Below are 20,532 nucleotides of genomic sequence, written 5' to 3'. Positions count from 1 at the left end.
GGAACGTTCCTAAAAGCCCTTATTGTTTTGTTAATTGCAAATTAGTGTCAAATACATTAAGTGAAATGAATAAGTAAAAATTCTTGCTAAGTAAAAAACAATTTGCGGGATTTAATGATTCATTACGTTGTATTGGAAAAAGTGAAGCTGAATCCCATCAAATGCTTCCTGAAATTTACGGGGAACTTGTGAACGTTGGTTTAAACGAATTAAACAGGGGGATTTCAGTTAAGATATCAAATCGCAAGGATTGTTGAACGAACAAAACAATAACGAAGAGGCTATTTGTTGTTTGTCCTGTCATTTTTGACCGTCTACGCACCGTGCGAAAGATTCGGGAGGTGGAAAAATGGGTTCCTCATGAGCTGAGCGATAGACTGCAGGAGTTTTGCTGTTTTTCTCGACTTTAAAAACATTAAACGATTTTCTGCTCCGGATAGTGACGTGAAATGAGAAATGGATTTATTTGAGAGAATCTCAAGCGTAAACTCTGGTCAACCATCGATATATAGGAGCTTGTCAAACCAGAGAAAATTGGATTGGGCATTACTCGAAAAACGAACAGAATGTTCCACAAGAAATGAGCCATTTTGCAGTATGATAAAGCTTCCGTATACACGGCAAGAGCGGTCAAAATATCATTTTTGAACACATATGACTATTTTAGCCCCTCACACAATACTCCCCCGAATTCGGCCCCTTCTGACTATTATTTTTTTTTCATCGATGTCTCACGCACTCGCAGGACAGCTCTTCACTAGCTATGAAGCTATGTGTAAAAATATTTTCACTACTTGATCACATCAAAAGATGAACAGTTTGTGAGTTGGTTGAAAGATTACTTTCGCATAAAGTATCTTGAATCAGTTCTGATGGAGTTTACATTTTTTGCTTTAGTTGTTAGTATTTTAAATCGTTCTCATGGGGATAATCCTCGGATAGATGAGCCCGTGGACTGAAATAACTTTCAAATAATGGAACATTCGACTTTGAGACATTCGCAGTTACGATATTTAAAGTTATCGTGTCGTAGAAAATCAATATTCTTTTTTTGTTATCACATTACGCTTATTTTGGCTTGAGATGAACACAGTTTCAACATGTTTCGCTGCCGTAGTAAGAAACATTTCTACTAGAATAATCGATCCGCTACAACGCAGATAGCTTCAATCTGCTAACCTCAATCGCCGTCTCAGCTACCGTTACCGACAGCTCGAAAAGTGAAATGATAACCTCGACCGGGAGGCGTCCGAACACTTCGCAGTCACTGGGCGTGAATTTTACGGACCAGACGACGGTGGCGGTTCGACGACTGACCGGCTGGGGTGGCTGGTCGCAAAAACAAAGTACGAAACCATCAACCGTGTCGCGCATAAATTGTTTTTAATGATTTAATTAGACGTTATTGAAAGGCAATCCCATCTCGGTAACAAACCGGACCAATGATATATTAGTATACGACACAGAAGCAGCACGCTCAGTCCCACAGATAAATCAATCGGCACTCTCAGAAGTTAGGGGTTAAACGGAGCGGCCCGTCACAATGAGTGGTGATCAATTCTGGAGAATCTAGTTACTTAGTAGGACATGCATTTGTACGATTTTCGTTTCGAGCGGACACGGTTCAATGTGGGATGAATTTGCCACGGCTAGGGTTTTACCATCCGATCACTGGACGACGATGACTGGACGTTATCCCATTTCCGTCCGGGATGACGTGGATAAATTTTTTTTTTTCAAAACAACACTCACCTGTTGTGATGAATTGACCGCCCGATGGTGCCACTGCCACCAACCGTTGCCGTTGACGAGGCGCTATGACTCGTATGGTTTTGGAATTGAGCACCGAGGGCACTATCGAGACTACGGTCGAATCCAAGACCGGAGTCGTTGGAGTTATCACAGTTGTTGACGCTGGGGGCTGCTGCAGAAGGACGTTGCAATGGAAGCTGCTGAAGATTGAACTGATGCTGCTGCTGTTGGGTTTGTTGTTGTTGCTGCTGCTGCTGCTGTTGGTGTAGACGTTGCTTGGCGGCCGCCAGTTTGCTGGCCACCGACGCAAGCTTGCCCGGGTGCACTTTTCCGGGAATGCGCTTCGATGGCACCCGTAATACTTTTCTGTGGAGCTTGGAGGCAAGGGTTGCACTTGGACTGACGTTGAGTTTCACTGGAATCGATAAAAAGAAAGGATTGTTTAATAAACTGGTTTTCAGTTCTCATAGGCAAAGAAAATAGCATTACAAAATAAATAAGATTTCTTTCTTCTAGCAAAAGTTTGCTACACTTGGGTCACGTTTTCAAGCACAATGTTTCCAAGCAAATCCATTTTCTTGTATTTTTGTAAGACTAAAGCAACACTTTAGCTTTTTTTCTGCGAACACGAAATATAAAGTTGGTGTTGTTTGACATTTTCTACTTCTAATTAAATACTGTTGAACAGAATAAAATCAACGCCTCCTATGACGGTGATGATCTTGTAGCATGCTTTTGTTTGGCTCGACTCACCTAACAGGTCTTTAGTGTACCGGCCAATGGCGCATACAATAAAATCATCTACTGTAAAAAATAAAACAGAAAATTGTCTCCAGTTTGTTACTTCCCGAGAACAGTTCAAAATAAACTTTTTATAAAAAGTCAAGGCGTCAAGTAATCAAGGCGGCGCACATCTCCAAACAGATTATTTTATTATGATAATTAATTTTTACACGATTGGGAAAATTATCATTCCAGGGAACTATTTGGGGGTTTTGGTTGAAAGTCATCCTATTGTCTTACGTCTGGGCAATATATGTCACAATTCTACTACTATCCTGTATTCACGGATTCGGATGACGAATCCGAATAAATTTCAATAGCAGTCTTAGCGTGATCGGTAAAATACCGATCGCCTTTCACGCAGACTACCTGAGTTTGATTCCCAGCCCCGCATTTCGGATCAACACACTTTTCTGTCCCGATAACAAAGTCAAAACTTTGCAATCGACTGAAGAACCTACCAAAACAACTCGGTCAGTGAGTATTTCGTAAAAAAAATCGTATTGACTACCGAAAGATTTACCGACGCATCCTTAATTCACTGGCACGCGATTCATAGAAAGATCATTTATCTAATCAGTCTCTTAAGCATTTTTTCAAACCGTTAAACACCAGTGCGTCATCTCCGTTGATAGTACGTAAAATAAACATATACCATCTAGTGGAATATTTTAATTTGACACGAAAACGACGACGTTGATAAAATCGCAATAAAAACCAGTGACGAAGATTCTTGTGCGATGATATTTCGACAATACGCACATATTTCACTTGGGTCCAACCAGAGAGAGAGAGAGAGAGAGAGAGAGAGAGAGAGAAAAAGAGATCTGTGAAGTACGTCAGCGATAATTGTGTCGCTGTGCATGCCTCCAATGTTCGGTGGTTATTTTCGTTTGTTTTCAATTCTTAACAATTGATAACCATGAGCACAATACAAACAAGCTAATATTTTAATTGATCGCCTCGGCGGCACAATATTGGAGGGAAAATTCTTATTCTAGATTGATTCAGAAAAAAATAACAATTGTAGAATCAAGAAAGTATGAATTTGAAGCTCAGTAAAAAATTCGGTTCGGTCCTAAATTTTGCTATAATATAAATTTGTCCTGTTCAAAATCAGCTCAACAAAAGAAAAATGCAAAAACCATTCGTTAAAAGTAAGTTTCCCGACAAAAGATTTACCGTATCGATCATTTTGACGATTCATACAATGATCATTAAATTTTCGTTGGTGTGTCAATTCTGTAGAATACGGAATAAACCGGGAAAAATGAAAAAAAAGCTCTAGTCCTTTTGGCGAAAAGTAAAGACTGTCCCAGAAAGTATGGACGCACTTCGATTTCGCTGTAAATAATTCACAAGTGTTAGATATTCAAATTTTATTCGATATACTGATAATATTAGACTACAACAACAGAATATTATTCTCAACATTTGATACTTGGCCATTGTAGACTAGCTGGCGCACCTTCTTGCGAACGTTCCTCATTAAATTCCGTACAGACTTCTTGGCGACAAGTTTTGACACTTTTTTCCTATCTTTTTCGAACTGTTGAATGGTTTTGGCTGCCGAGAATTGATTCCTAAGATGTGCCTTCGTTAATGCTCAAAACTACTCAATTGATCGAAGTTGTGGGCAATTTGGTGGATTCATGTCTTTTGGGACGACATTTTTGGTAGTATACCATTCTACCGTTGATTTCGAGTAGTGCCAAGAAGCAAGATCTGGCCAGAAGACAACAGGATCCTTGTGGCTTCGAATCATGGGTAGAAGTCGTTTTTGTAAACATTCCTTGACGTATATTTCGCTGTTCATTGAAGCAGTGGTGATGAAGGGTTTCGAAATTTTACCGAAGCTACAAATTGCTTACCAGACCATAGCTTTCTAACCAAATTTTTCGACTTCAATCGATGTCTCAGACTGGTTTAACACTTGCCTTTCTCGTACCGTATAATATTGTGGTCCCGGAAAGGATTTGTAATCAAGTTTCACGTAGGTTTCGTCGTCCATGATTATGCAGGTCAAATTTCCAGCAAGAATCGTACTGTACAGCTTTCGAACCCTCGGCCTGATCGATGCTTCTTGTTTCGGACTACGTTTTGGTTGTTTCTGCTTCTTATAGGTTCGAAGGTTCAAACGTTCTTTAGCACGAAGAACATTTGACTTCGAAGTGCCTACTTTTTTGGCCACATCCCGAACTGAAACCTCTTTCTTTTGCTCGAACGCCTTCAGTATACGTTTATCCAACTGAGGGTTAGCAAGACTTTTTTTTCGACCTGTTTTCGGTTTATCCTCAAAGGTGTTATCCTCACCGAACTTCCTGATTGCATTTCGCACGGCTTTTTCACTTACTCCTTCCATTTTTGCTATCTTTCTCAGTGACAGTCCGCGTTCTGTGCACCATTTGTACACAATTTTTCGACGTTGTTCTGCTGAAAGTCCACGCATTTCGAAACACACTAATGAAAACGAATAAACTACTGCACAAGTGGTTAGAGAAGAGTGTAAACCACAGGAGGCACCCATAAAAATTGACAGATTCTGAACCATTGCGAAATTGCAGCGGTTTTTGGTTGCGTCCATACTTTCTGGAACAGTCTTTACTATTTCACTTCCGTTTTTTTTTCATTTTACTAATAATAATAATAATAATAATAATAATAATAATAACAATTGTAATATTAGAAATATTTTCCCTAAACGATTAGGACGAATTATTGAAATGTTATTATCTGCAGCTTAATTTCACTCAAAGAGATCACAAATCACGAAAAATTTCACTGATTGGTGATATTTCAAATAAGTGAGGTATAGGCTAGTTGGCCCATGCGAACATTGACACAGGGTACAGTCGAAATAACCATTGAATTGATAGTGTTTTAGATTTTTAGTTTCAATTCGGAACATGGAGCATCAAAAATGTTGTGCCAAATGGAAGACAAGAAAACAATATCGATTCTGCACATCCTTGTCGAACAGCCAATTGGGTCGTAATGAGAAAGAAAAAAGTTGAAAATATCCGATGATATGAAAGGTGATCAAGAGAAACTCAAAACTTACGGATAGAGATGTCACCGGATAGAGAAGTGAAAAGAATGGAACAGGACTTTTTTGGTAGCTATCCGAATGGAAGTTCCATTAAGCACAGCACTGAATTCCTCAATGAAATCAAATTATTTTAAATTCGTCCGAAATTTAATGTTCTGGCAAGGAATTTGCGACTGCGGACTTGAAAATAAGGTCCCTATCACCAATAAAACGATGAACTCCAATTTATCCAAACAAGAGTAATAATGTCGACTATCTTTCATTGAAACTTACAAAGATGCAGTTGAATATTTTCGCGGTTTGCAACGCTGTCAATACGACCGGGAGATGCTACAGTGGTATTCAGTTAGAAACCTTTTGCGGTAACTTACCGGAATAAAATTTTAATTTCACCGCAGCAAGGAGAGAATTCAAGTTCGCTATGGTCTGAATTCACCCAAAATTTCATGTTTTGGCAAGGAATTCGCAACTGCGGAATTAAAACTAGGCATTCAGTTGGGAACATGTTACATCTGAAATTTCGATTGACCATCAATCGTTAAAATCTGACATTCAAAGCTATTTGGCTTCTATAGATTTGCACTTTTGAAAAGTCACTTATTCGTGAATTTTTATTCTGATTTGCCAATCAATCCGTTACTCCGGAAGCGGAAATCGGATTCACATAGAATAAAATAACAGCCTAAGACACAGAACGATCTCTAGTGTAAAGCTTCAGTTTAGAAAATCTGTCTAACCATTTTTGAGTAGACGATGTGTGTTCCATTTTGTTGTGCTAAAAACTGCGATTTCCTTCGGAAATGAAAACTATGGAATTTGTTTGGCCAATAAGACCCGCAAATTAAAAAAAATAAGATCAATTTTGTAAAATTTAATATAAATTCGGATAATTCAAACGAAAGCCGTAAGAGTAATTTTGTTGTTTTTTGCCTCTCTCGGATAAAAAGGCAACCGAGTTTTAAACCGAGGACTGGAAAGTCAAAAATCATTCGTGTCAGTTCGTCGGGATCGCATCTCTCTCTCTCTCTCTCTCTCTCTTTCTCTCTCTCGGTGTGTATATGCGTGTGTGTGTAGGGGACTTTTTGTGCACTCATTTTTCTCCGAGATGGCTGAACCGATTTTCACGAACCTAGTTTCAAAATAGTCGCATAACAAAATCCAAAATATTATGCGGATCTGATTTCTGGAAGTGATAAAAACGTGCACCTAACTTTATCAAAGATGACTAAACTATTTTCAAAAACTTAGATTCAATTGTATTGCATAGAAAATTTCAGAATTTTATTAAGATCCGACTTCCGGTTCCAGAACTATAGAGCGATTAGTGTGAAAATTTAAATTTCAAAACATTCTTTTATAAGCGACCTTGCGCAGAGAGAAGGACAATTATCAAACCTACTAGCTTACTTCTTCTATTTTGCTTCTTGTTACTTAAGTCCACACAAACTGTTTTCGGCTGTACCGTTTGTTCGCTTTCGCTTTCGAAACTGTCGGTAGTAGTAATTCCCGGCAACGGAATTCAGGATGTTGAATATCTAAAATTTCAAACCGTCATTTTAAAGTGACGATGAAAAGTACGCACAAAAAAATCGCGTGACTTCACAAATCTACGTTAAAAAAACGCAAAACTATAGAAAAAATCTTTAGTTGTCAAATGTCTTCAAAAATTCATGAAACATAGAGATCTGGTGTTATCGCCACAAAATTTGGTTTGCAACAAAAAAAAAACGACTTTGAGATTTCTATTTTTTTTTGTTGTTGCCAAATGTTTTAGAAACGCATGAAACGTCCGGGTCTGATATAATCTAGAAAAATATATTTTTTTTGATTGAAATTTTTCTAAGTGGCAGAAAGTTGACTTAAACCTTAAAACCGCATAACTTTGAAACTTCGCACAAAAACATCAGAAATTCGTGTAATTTCGGAAATCCGCGTAACATAGACGATCAAGTTCAAAGATCACTGAGCTTTCCTTTCCTGATATGACTCTCTCAAAAATTGTTAAAATAATTTCAACAATTTAGGCTAGTTTGAAAGTTGCTTTGACCAAATTCGAAGGGGTCTTTTTATAAATACCGAATTTCCTATCATTGGTTATGTTTAGAAGGAACATACCGAGTAGATATATATTCGTATAAATGACGTAACGGACAAAAGGGTGACTTCATTATTCGCTCAATGCTTACACTTGTTTGGAAGCAACTACGAGACTGTTGATCAAGTTCGGAAGGCTTACGGCGAGCTTTTTTCAATTCCATAGGTATAACCTTATAAGTGTCGTAACCGACAAACATCATTCAACCACGCACTGTTTGCGGCGATACTAGAGTCGATCTCGAAAATCTTAGACGTGTTCGAATGCTACTATTGGTTAATTTGATAAGAAAAAATGGTTCATGGGAGACAACTCCTGGGCCCGAAGATATAATTGAATAAGTGACGCAACCGACAAACCGGTGTCTTCGATATTAGCTCAATGTTTACGCTTGTTTGGAAGCAACTACGAGACTGTAGATCAAGTTCGGAAGGCTTACGGCGAGCTTTTTTCAATTCTATAGGTATAATCTTATAAGTGTCGTAAACGACAAACATCATTCAACTACGCACTGTTTGCGGCGATACTAGAGTCGATCTCGAAAATCTTAGACGTGTTCGAAAGCTACTATTGATTAATTTGATAATATACAACGGTTCATGGGAGACACTCCTGGGCCCGAAGATATAATTGAATAAGTGACGCAACCGACAAACTGAACGTTTAACTATCTGCGAGCTATACAACAGTTAGAAAATGCTAACTGTGTTCATTGTTCAGAAAACGCTAAATGTGTTCATTGTTGTTGTCCGATTCTGGAGTTATAGGAAACAAGGTCAGATCTCGGCGTTTCATACATTTCTAAAAAAAAAACAAAAAAAAACGCATAACTTTGAAAATTCGCAACAAAAACTTCAGAAATTCGTGTAATTTCGAAAATCCGCGTATAATAGACGTTCAAGTTCGAAGATCACTGACCTTTCCTGACGCTTCCAGTTCCGAAGATATAATGGTATTACGAGGTGAAACCACCAAATCACAATTTTTTAGTTCCTAGACTCTCTCAAAAATGGTTAAACCAATTGCAACAACTTAGGCTAGTTTGAAAGTTGCTTAGACCAAATTCGAAGGGCAAACTGTTCTTTTTATAAACACCGAATTTCCTATCATTGGTTATGTTTAGAATGCTTACGCTTGTTTGGAAGCAACTACTAGACTGTTGATCAAGTTCGGAAGGCCTACGACGAACTTTTGCAGTTTCATAGGTATAATCTTATAAGTGTCGTAACCGACAAACATCATTCAACCACGCACTGTTTGCGTGTCACATCATTCAACCGCGCACTGTCTCGAAAATCTGTTGTTAAATTTGATAAGATACAACGGATATAATTGAATAAGTGACGCAACCGACAAACTGAACGTTTAACTTTCTGCGAGCAACAACAGGTAGAAAATACTAAATGTGTTCATTGTTCACGGACCGAAGGCATTCGAAACTGATTTATGAGACTACGATTGTAACAAGAGTATTGAAGTTCTCACTGCGAAACCACTGCGAATGTAGAGCAACATTTATTAGCAGATATTTGAGCGTATGCTGATACAAATTCACCCCCACTTTGCAAACATAAACATAGTAAAATCTGAATTAAAAATCCAACTGAATTTTATAGCTCGAGACTTTTCAGGACAATGGTTTTCAGAATTTTCACATCTTCTCCACCATACGAATGGAGACGCGAGGTGTTTCACATCGATTGTGTTGAGTACTGAAACAGTTCCACACTTTCACAAATTCAACACACGGTTTCTTCGTAAACAGAAAAAAACAGTGCCAACCCAGAACACATACCCTTGTCATTGTAACTCGATGTATCGTTTGGCGGTCCTGACGGTTTACCATATCCTTTGGTTTGAGGTGGTGAACAATGCTGTTGTTGTTGTTGGTACTGATGCTGGGAACTATAGCCGGCACCGGGACGACAGCGTCCACCAAGCTCACTGGTGTTCCAGTAATTTATCACCGAATCGTAACTTTTACTCCACTGGGAACTTTGCAGCAACCGATTCTTCCCGACGTACGGTTGCTGGCGCTGTCGATTCGGCGAATGTGGCCGCTCACCGTCACTTCCTTCCTCGGCACTCGAGGGATGCTTTCGATCACTGAAGTATCTCATGGCTTTGTTTTTGTTATTGGACTCTATCGAACTGAACTTCCGACACACATTTAACGTACTTATGGCACTTTCACCGGCAAGTGGTTGTTTATCACGATGGCGACTATTTGGTGCTGAACGGTTCTGATACGGTTGCGCTTGAATCTTCTAATGATTAGCGATATGCTAGGTTTCATTGTACGATTGAGCCGCACTATTTTATTTGCTTATTCGGCTCTCTTCTTCTCTATTTCGCTCTTTTTTCGATCTCACTCTCTCTCTCTCTTGCACACACATTCAATGTTTTTCAAACGTGCGCGTTTTTTTCATTCAATTATCAACAGGACTTGAGGGGAGAGGAACAGCATCCCACGGGCAGGGGAAGCTAGTCGGCAGTAAACACGCACACACATCGTACAATTTTAGAGGCATACCGCAACCAACACACTTCTTGATTAAAATTACGTGTCCACTTTCGCGGGGTAGGTCATTATTACCAATCGTTCTACGTAGCCCTGGCACAAGCACTGACAAGCACGGACGGATCACCATCAAACCAAATCATAGTAATCCTCAAGCCGGATTCCGGAATTAGCCTCAGGACGAAGCTGGTGGTGAAGAAAGTTGTGTACGAAAATCACTCTTGTTTATTGCTGTTTTGCGTAAATTTCTACGGCCTCTCTACGATGGCACCAGAAACAGCGAGCTGGTGGACGTCACGCATGATAAACAACCAGAAAAAACAAGTCAATTGAGAAGGCCAACCAATCACAGCTGTGAGGCTGTTAAAACGGAACGGGAAGAAAACCGAAACACTCGATCAAAACATGCACACGACGACGACCGACGGCCGGCGAAGAGCGTTCACCACGACGAAAGTGGTGGAGTTGGTGGTGCTGGTGGAGATGATGATGGTTAAAAAATAAATCTAGTAGCCGGCGACAGTTTGTGAAAAAAAAACAAGCGAAAGGTTCACTTTTCCAAACCAATACGGTCGGTAGGACGTCTGACCCGTGACTGATGGATGTTTGAGTCGTCTGATTCAGCTCAGGATCTGCTGCCCGTCTATTTCCGTGCGCAGAAACTTGTACGGAATTGTTCAGGAAAACAGAGAGAGAGAGAACAAAAAAAAAATCACAAACACGCGTTTCGCGATGAATTTTTATTTTATTCGTTTCGTGAGTTGCTAGCTCGAAATGTGAACACAACGGTCGCGAAAGACCGAAACCACACTACTGTGGGCGTGTGTGATCTACGAGCGAATCACATACCATCACCACACTACCACCACAACAGAAGAAGTAGACCCAAAATGTTAATACTCCGCATATACGCACCAGCTTCGACCAAAATCCAGCAAAACAAACATCGAACACGAGTGCGCCCCGTTCGGATTCAATGGATGGCGATAACAAACAAGCGACGGAACGACGAAAGCGGGCTTGCTGAAAAGTGAACCGGTTTTATCCGGCTATCGTCAGCTCCCCGGTGATACCAACGATAATCGAATATAGGATTGTGTGAATCGGTTCGGTTTTCCGTGTTCTGGTTCGCGCTGTCACTTGATTATTCCAGTTCGAATTTAAACTTTGAACAGCAGTAAAATGTTTTAGATAACACACACAGATGAGACGATTTTCTGTTTTTCTGAACGTTCTCGAGAAAAAAAACTAGAAACACCTTCCAATTGATTGATTGTTGTCAGTTTTAGCTGACGGATAAAGTCTAATAAGACGCATAAAGCTAATTTGTTGACAGTTTGGTTGTCATGGTAATGCATGTTGTTTAAGGAAATAATGAAAATAAGGAAAAAAAAACTATTGAATGAAAAAAAAAGAATTAATGTACAAACACGTGAAAATTTTAGCTGAAATCAATCCGATCTTAAAGCTTGTTTGTATCTGAACTTTATGGAGCATGAAACAGAAACAAACGACAACACATTTAATAGTTTTAATTCGAGCCTCGTCGGACGTATCGACGTATATTGTTAGCAATCAACGATAAATCGATGAGTCGAAGACGAAACGTGGAAAAACGAAAATAGTAATGTGCCTTAAGTGGCCTTGTTTGCGACAAAATCTGGACACTCCTAAATAAAAGAGAACTTGCAAAAAAGCTTGGTTTTTCTGCAAGCACTGTCCATAACGTTCTTAAATCTTCTGATACACGTTTGACAACATCGAGGAAGGCTGGGAGCGGAACAAAAACGGATCCCAGGAACCACCGGAAGGACGCCAAGGTGAAGCAAATATTGCAGGAGAGATCAGATTTTTCGGTACGTACTGTGGCTTCCCGAAATATCTTTTTAAGCTGTCATGCAACGGAACGACGTAGAGGAATTTTACAGAACGAAAAAAAGCCAAGTTTCCCAAAAATCATTTGGTTTGGCAGGCAATATGTAGCTGTGGTCGAACAAGCCAGTTTCATCATCACCGAAACGATAAGCAAGGAAATATAACGTAAAGAATGCTTAACGAAGCGATTGTTACCATTCCTACGCAGTCATGACGCTCTCTCGCTATTCTGGTTTGATTTGGCATCTTGTCACTACGCGAATGATGTTTTGGAAAGGTATAAAGCGAAAGAAGTCCATGTCTAATGTCTAACTAGCCGGAATTGCGACTCATCGAGCGGTATCTGGCTCTCGTAAACGAACTCTCTTGGACAAAAGCAGCTAAATCGGTTGCAGAGAAGTCGTTAATGGCTGGAGTAAATTCAAAATTTCACAGTTTCTTCATGCAGCCCAATTAAGTAACTGTAGTTAGTTTTAAGATGACCACTAAATGAATAATGAATGTATCTTCGATTGAACTAACAAACACCTAAATAACTAAATAACAATATCATTTTTGCTCCATGCCATCGGAGATATGTTCAAACGTATGAGATAATCATAAACAAGTCAAAATTAATGTTTTTTTTAGTTTTTTCCTACTCGGACAACAGTTTTGATGTGACATACTAGGTAAAAATATAAAGTAAGAATTTCATCAGGTTCATTCCAGTCAACCTGCGCAGTTGACTGAGTACACGTTTTAACCTGGACACCAAAAGCACATCATTACGGTCGGTCCAGGTTTAAAATTCAGAAACCAAGTTCAGGTTCAAAAGTGAGGTCTAAAATTTAGGTCCAAAAACCAGGTTCAGAATTCTGATTTCGAATCCCAGTGTTGAATACAGGTGCTGGTCAGATCCGGATCAAGAATACCGGGCCGAAGTCCAGGTACATGATTCAGATCCAGAATCAAAATCTAGGTTTAGAATTCAGGCGCAGGCCGACGTCCAGAAGTCTGGTGCATAATTCAGATCCAGAATCCCAGTACTGAATCCAAGTACAGATCCAGAATCCAGATCCATGTCCAGATTCTCGGTCCAGAATCCAGGCTCATAATTCAGATCCAGAACTTAGATCCAGAAGCCAGGTTCATAATTCAGATCCAGAATCCCAGTGCTGAATCTAGGTACAGGTCCAGAATCCTCATCGAGGTCCGGATTTCTGGCCCAGAGTCCCGGTCTAGAATCCCAGTGCAGAATCCAGGTACAAGTCTTGAATCCAGATTCAGAATTGAGCTACTTAATTCAGATCCGGAATCTTGATTCAGGTCCAGAATCCAGGCGTTCCAGGTATCATAATTCAGATCCAGAATACCAGTGCTGAATCCAGGTACAAGTACAGAATCGAGAGTCCAGGTCCAGAAACCAGGTTCAGAATCCTGATCTAAAATCCCAGTGGAGAATCCAGGTACAAGTCTTGACTCGAGGTTCATAATCCAGATCCGGAATCTAAATCTCGGTTTAGAATTCAGGCGCAGGCCGACGTCCAGAAGTCTGGTGCATAATTCAGATCCAGAATCCCAGTACTGAATCCAAGTACAGATCCAGAATCCAGATCCATTTCCAGATTCCCGGTCCAGAATCCAGGTTCATAATTCAGATCCAGAACTTAGATCCAGAAGCCAGGTTCATAATTCAGATCCAGAATCCCAGCGCTGAATCTAGACACAGGTCCAGAATCCTCATCAGGGTCCGGAATCCTAGTCCCGGTCTAGAATCCCAATGCAGAATCCAGGTACAAGTCTTGAATCCAGATTCAGAGTTGAGCTACATAATCTTGATCCAGGTCCAGAATCCAGACGTTCCAGGTATCATAATTCAGATCCAGAATTCCAGTGCTGAATCCAGGTACAAGTCCAGAAACCAGAGTCCAGGTCCAGAAACCAGGTTCAGAATCCTGATCCAGAATCCCAGTGCAGAATCCAGGTACAAGTCTTGACTCGAGGTTCATAATTCAGATCCGGAATCTAGATCCAGATCCAGAATCCATACGCAGAATCCAGAAACCAGATTCAGAATCTTAATCCAGAATCCCAGTGCAGAATGTAGGTACAAGTCTTGAATCCAGATTCCGAATCGAGGTTCATAATTCAGATCCGGAATCTAGATCCAGGCCCAGAATCCAAACGCAGCTCCAGGTCCAGAAGCCAGATTCATGATTCAGATCCAGAATTTCAGTACAAGTCCAGAATCCAGATTTCTGGTCCAGATTCAGGACCAGAAACCAGATTCATAATTTAAATCCTGAACCCAGATCTATGTCCAGAAACCAGGTTCCTGAGTTCCAATGAAGAATCTAATGGCAAGTCTAGAATCCAGATCTGGATCCAGAATCTAGGGCCAGGATCCTGATTCATAATTCAGATCCAGAATCCCAGTGCTGAATCCAAGTACAGATCCAGCATCCAGATCCATGCTCAAATTCCTGGCCCAGGATCCCGGTTCAGAATCCTGGTTCATAATTCAGATCCAGAATCCCAGTGCTGAATCCAAACACAGATCCAGCATCCAGATCTATGCTCAAATTCCTGACCCAGAATCCCGGTCCAGATTCCAGGTTCATAACTCAGATCTAGAATCTAGATCTAGATCCAGGTACAGGTCGAGAATCCTGATTCAAATTTAGAATCCAGATCCGAGACCAGCTTCCTGACCCAGAATCCCGGCTCAGAATCTAGGTTCATAATCCAAATCCAGGTTCAGAATCTGGATCCTGAATAAAGGTGCAAGCAGGGTTGCCACATTTGAATCTGCATTTTTCAGAAGAAAAATCTGTAAATCTGTATCGGGAGCGCAAAAATCTGATGTAGAAGTGATAAGAAATCGAAGCACAACGGAATGAAAAAGTCTTTAGAACTTAAAGAAACCAAAATTTTCTTGGCCTGAATTTTATGATTTTGTAGTTGAAAAAACGCTGGAAGTTGTTTTTGCGTTGGAGCCTTTCGAAATAATGATTTGACGAAAAACTTTCAAAATCCAATCTGAAAGTGAAACTTAATCTGATTGATCAATTGGCAATCTTTCTTCTTTACTACCTTACGTTATGGCCGAGGCCATCATATTTTCATCTTATCAGAAGCAATTTTTGAAAGCATAAACCATTACGCTACACTAGTTGTAAATAAATGTAAGCATAAACAAATCTTTATTAGCAGATAGAACATCTGTGTTTACTGTCCTTAACATACTCTTTTATATTTAGTTTTATCCTCTTTTTAGAATTAACACACAGTCAGGATAATGTTTTCACTTTGAAATAATAATCAATACCATCATTTAATATATTTTAACTTGATCTTTATTCAATTTTTAATCCACGCTATCAAAAATCTGTACAAATCTGTATTTTTTGCCAAAAATCTGTAATCTGTATATACAGAATCTTGGTAACAAATTTGTCTGAAAAATCTGTAAAATGCAGATTAATCTGTATATGTGGCAACCCTGGGTGCAAGTCCAGAATCCAGATTCAGGTCCAGAATTGAAGTCCAGATTCCAGGTATAGGTGCAGAATACAGATCCAGAATTCAGGTTCAGAGTTGATATCTTGTTTTCTGGTCCAGAGTAATAATAATAATAATTTCAACAGCTGAACAGGTGTTCAACGTGGATGTGCGAAATTTATTTTATGCTCTCATCTTCCACCTAGCACAACTTTTCATTTGAGAACCGTGTGTCTTTTCAAAACAGTTCGCTGTCAAAACATTTCCCCTCGAACCTCTTGAGAACATTTACACTAGCAGCAAAGATGTTGAATCGTATGGAAGTATATTTTAAATCGATGCTTAAAGCTCTGAAATCTGGAACGGAGATAATTTTGTTTAATTTAACACCTGATGAACGTAATCATAATCCACGGAGCTGATTCACCGAGTCAACAAACGAATCTTGTTTTCGGTTTCGGTTGAACACACCCAGTCCTGAGTGAAAAAATACGTATTTAACCACACTGGCGGTTTGGTTTGGTAGATCAGAAACAGTTTGGCGTGACGCACAAATTCATTCAAACCCGTCATTACACACGCTCCTTTTGATCGAATGCGTATGACAAAAATAATTTTTGCTCACTTCTTCGGAATGGGTTTTAAATGTTTTTTTTTCTTGTTTCTACGATCGTTTTGAAAAACATCAACGGATGAATTTGTTTTGGATTCGTGTACCGAAAAAATATTCAATTTTAGTCGAAGGAAAAAAAATCATACAACCTGACAAGACAGCAGGTAGATTCAAAATCATATGACATAAATAGCGAAGTAATGCTTCAATCGGGAAATGTACATGTGTGAGGTAAAAAAAAAGAAGCGAAACATTTTAAAACAAGTCCTGACAAGATGCTAACTAGGAAAACATTCGGTATCACTTGCCGAACGGGTATGATCTTGATTTTTTTTACTGTTGTCGTAAACAAGGGTCGATTCAATCACGCGGATTGCCGGTGTTTTCGTAAAATTTTTGTTTTCTTTCTCGCGCGCTAGTCGAAACAGTTAGATTAAAATTTTGAAAACTTTCTGCAAACTTTTTGGTTTTGTTATCAGTCGAAAATTAGTTGTTTTGTTATCCAAAATCATAAGCCAATTAATTCGTCATGAAACTGATGACTTGACAAGCAATTCAAAGTTGCGGACCAAAAATCTATGGTTTTAATTACCTAAATAAACAAAGGTATGTACTTGAAACTGTGAAATCAGTGGTGTCTGAAGAAATTAGTACTACAGTTAAGCTCCTAGTAACTAGTTGGTAAGCTGTCTCTACAGCGGATAGGGCGTTACAGTAGTCGCATTGCTAGTCAATAAGACGAATTTCGATGGAAAGAATATCAGACATCAACTCTGAACCTGAATTCTGGATCTGTGTTCTGCATCTATACCTGGAATCTGGACTTGAATTCTAGACCTGAATCTGGATTCTGGACTTGCACCTGTATTCTGGGTCAAGATTCTGAATCTGGATTTGGAATGTGAACCTAGATTCTGAGCCGGGATTCTGGATCAGGAAGCTGCTCTCGGATCTGGATTCTAAATTTGTACTTGGATTCAGCACTGGGATTCTGGATCTGAATTATGAACCAGGATTCTGGATCTGTACCTGGATCTAGATCTAGAGTCTAGATCTGAGTTATGAACCTGGATTCTGGACCGGGATTCTGGGCCAGGAATCTGAGCATGGATCTGTACTATGGGCAACCTTTCAATTCAAATTGAGCTTAAATATAGCTTAATTGAGTTTATAGGAATTCATCGTTTCGTTCGTTTTGTTTCTTCAGCCTACATGACGATATAAATTTTAAACACACTTCACCCTGTTGTTCCGGAACTGGAAGTCGCTTCCGAACAAACGTCAATAGCAGTTTATCAGACCATAAAACCTTTTATTTGAGTCTAAATTTCCGGTTTTGAGTTTTGGATTACTGTTTCCGGTACTTTCGGAACCGGAAACTGGGAACCAGTTAAGCTGAAAACAGTTCGTTTGGCCAGCAACTACAATTTGAATGAGTTTTGAGCGAAATTTAGAATTTTTCCGGTTTTTTTGCATTATCATTCTAAACAACGGGTTGCCATTACATACACACTTCACCCTGTATTTTCGGAACCGGAAGCCAGATGCGGATAAAATTCTACATCAAATTATGAGAGCGTGGTACTTTTTATTTGAGTCTAAGTTTGTGGAAATCGGTACAGCCGTTTCTGAGAAATTTAACTGATTCCCGCTTTGGAGTACATCACTTTTTACGGTGCATCCGGAACCGGAAAGAAAGATTCGGTATACCCAAAATTAATGTATTTGGTCATCAACTGACCAGACCTGTCTATTTGAAGAACAGTACGCCTAGCTGATAGTAAGTTGACTCGTTTTTTTCCGTGTCATGTAGAAAAATACGCGTTTGAAAATGAAACTTTAATACTTATCAGCCTGTAATTTCGGAACCAGAAGTTTGTATCGAAATGAAATTCGGTTGAGTTCAATGCGATTTTAAGACCTTTCATTTGACCTTAAGCTTTGGTGCAGCGGTTTTTGAGAAAAAAAATTTTCGAACATTTTACACCCTAGCTCCGGAACCGAAAGACGGATCCGTATAAAATTCAATAGCACGCTATGGACCAAGAAACTTTGACCAAGAAATTTAAATCTAAGCTTATGGAAATCGTTCCAATCATCGCCTAGAAAATCGAGTGCAGATTGCAGAACATGAAATTTCCGAAATCGAAAAAAAAATTTTGATGCCAAAAGACTTAGAATTGCATGAAACGTCGAGACTAAGGCCCTTATTACCAGTATCACTACACGGTGAAAACAAAGTGAAGTGATTGTGACCCTTATTATCGGTATCACTTCACGGTGAAAATCGTATGAAGTGAATTTAGGTCCTTATTACGGAAGTCGCTTCTGTGACAAAAGTTATTATTTGGATGAACTTGATGTCATTATGAACATCACGCCACCAACATTTCGTTGAAAAAATTAGTTTTCTCCACCACAGTGATCACTTCACTATGCGTGATACTGGTAATAGGTAAAATCAAGTGAAGTGACATGTAGGTGAAGTGAATGTGAAAGTGGAGTGAGAACGGTAATAAGGGCCTAAGTGTCATCTGGAAAAAATTTTTCTTTAATCGACTTTCTGGGACTGAGAAAAAATATCAAAATTTTTCTAAGTTCCAGAAAGTCGATTTAAAAAAAAAATTTGTTGATTAACACTAAATCTCGACGTTTCATGCGATTTTAAGATTTTTGGCATCAAAAAAAAATCGATTTCGGAAATTTCATGTACTCTCCATATGGTGCTTTTTCAAGATCGAAAATTTTCAAACTTTAACCGCTGGGCAGCACCCCTTACCCATGTCCGATTTAGCTCAAATTTTGCATGAGGCCTAACAATAGCTTTCAAACGGGCCTAAGCTTGTTAAAAGCTATTTGGTCATCATCTCCGAGAAACTTGCGCGGTAAAAATAAAACGCGTTTTGTCGGTTACGTCACTTATACAATCATACCTCCGGAACAAAAAGTCACAGCCATTTGATCTTTGAACTTGATCAACGGCCTAATAGTACGGCTTTCAAACGAGCATAAGTTTGTTAAAGTCGGTTCAGCCATCTCTGAGAAAATTGAGCGCGTAAAAATATCTTCGAAAAGTGCACACACACATTTTTCGATCTCGTCGAACTGAGTCGAATGGTATATAACACTATGGGTCTCGAGGCTCCGTTCAAAAGTCGGGTTTTCCAGCAATTCTTATACGTTTCTATAGAGAAAGGCAAAACAAGTATTAATGCACTTAATATAAATAATTAAAAAAGTCACCGAGGTTTTTTGTGAAAAAATCGATTTGTGTTTTGTAGTTTACAGTCCATCTGACGGAAAAATTGCAATAAGGCGGGGCGGAAGGACAGAAAGACTTTCTAGAAATACAATTTTCTCTGCTTACGAACTAAGCCATCTAAATTAGATTTAGCGAGTCTGAATTTTACGAGCATAGGTAAAAAAGAAAGAAAGAAAAATTCCATCAATTGAAAAAAATCTCTGATTTGACCTCAAACTCAGACATCAAACAGAATAGCGTTTTTAATAGATGAATTAGAGCCAAAACTAGTTCTAGGTTTACCCGGGTTTGTTCAGTTTACCGAAAGCTAGATTCTATGGCTCAGTGAGATCCGAACGAGTGGCAATGATGTCGGATAAAGTATTGATCTGTCATTGTCACTATGAAGTAAACAATAAAAATGACACGATGACACGAAAAAATCAATAGTATGAAGATAAATGTATAAATGCAAAAAAAATCAAACATGACTTCTATTGAAGATGAAGAATTGGAGGTATTTCTCGATGAAGACCCGTCATCAACGCAAGAAGAGCTTGCAAAACCAATCGAACTTATTCAGCCTGCCTTTTGCCAACTTTTGCAAGCAATTGGAATGACCCGAAAGGTAGGCAATTGGGTGCCGTATGGATTGAAGCCAAGAGACATCGAACTCCGTTTGTTCAAGTGCGTACAACTACTTCAGCGGTATAAAAGTGAAGGGTTTTTTTCATCTAATTGTTTCTGGCAAGGATGGCTTTTATCGTATCAAAGAACGCTCACTGACAACTCTTCATACGACTGAATCAGTGCCATCAATCAGGAATCAGGAATCAGAACAAATTGGCTCAAATGGCACGTTCCCCTTGATATTTGGAGATTTGTGCCTTGCCATCAATATGTTTTTAGCATCATTTTCCCGATATATAAGAGGGAAGGATTGAAAGGAAATGGTAAGGGTTGGACTAGGAGGATGGGAAAAATTGACGACACAAAAACACATAAAAGCAGAAGTAAATTCTGCACCCCTAAGGGATGCCGAACAATCTGCTGAGGATCACATTCAGTGGAAGCAGAAGGAAATTCTGAACCTCTACGAGGTCCCGAACAGTCTGCTGTT

The 20,532-nt window shown here is 39.3% G+C and overlaps 1 protein-coding gene across 4 annotated transcripts in view; it reads right to left on the bottom strand.

The window, feature by feature from the left end:
- The window catches only part of LOC131426524 (nuclear factor of activated T-cells 5-like), an 86,802-nt gene that overhangs the window by 50,200 nt on the left and 16,070 nt on the right, over positions 1–20,532 (bottom strand). Inside the window, exons 1-2 of one of the 4 annotated variants that reach the window (XM_058589325.1) lie at positions 9,475–10,812; positions 1,753–2,167 (exon numbers count right to left, since the gene is read on the bottom strand). In XM_058589325.1, coding sequence (XP_058445308.1) covers positions 1,753–2,167; positions 9,475–9,799 — 740 coding nt within the window. In that variant the 5' untranslated portion in view covers positions 9,800–10,812. Of the gene's footprint in view, positions 1–1,752; positions 2,168–9,474; positions 10,813–20,532 lie in introns of those variants that run through there. The other 3 variants (XM_058589326.1, XM_058589328.1, XM_058589327.1) reach the window with 3 other exon arrangements.

This window comes from Malaya genurostris, chromosome 1 (genome assembly GCF_030247185.1).
Source record: "Malaya genurostris strain Urasoe2022 chromosome 1, Malgen_1.1, whole genome shotgun sequence".
In the NCBI taxonomy this organism is placed as follows: Eukaryota; Metazoa; Arthropoda; class Insecta; order Diptera; family Culicidae; genus Malaya; species Malaya genurostris.
Note: the sequence above shows the minus strand (reverse complement) of the source record. Positions and strands in the feature narration are given on the sequence as shown.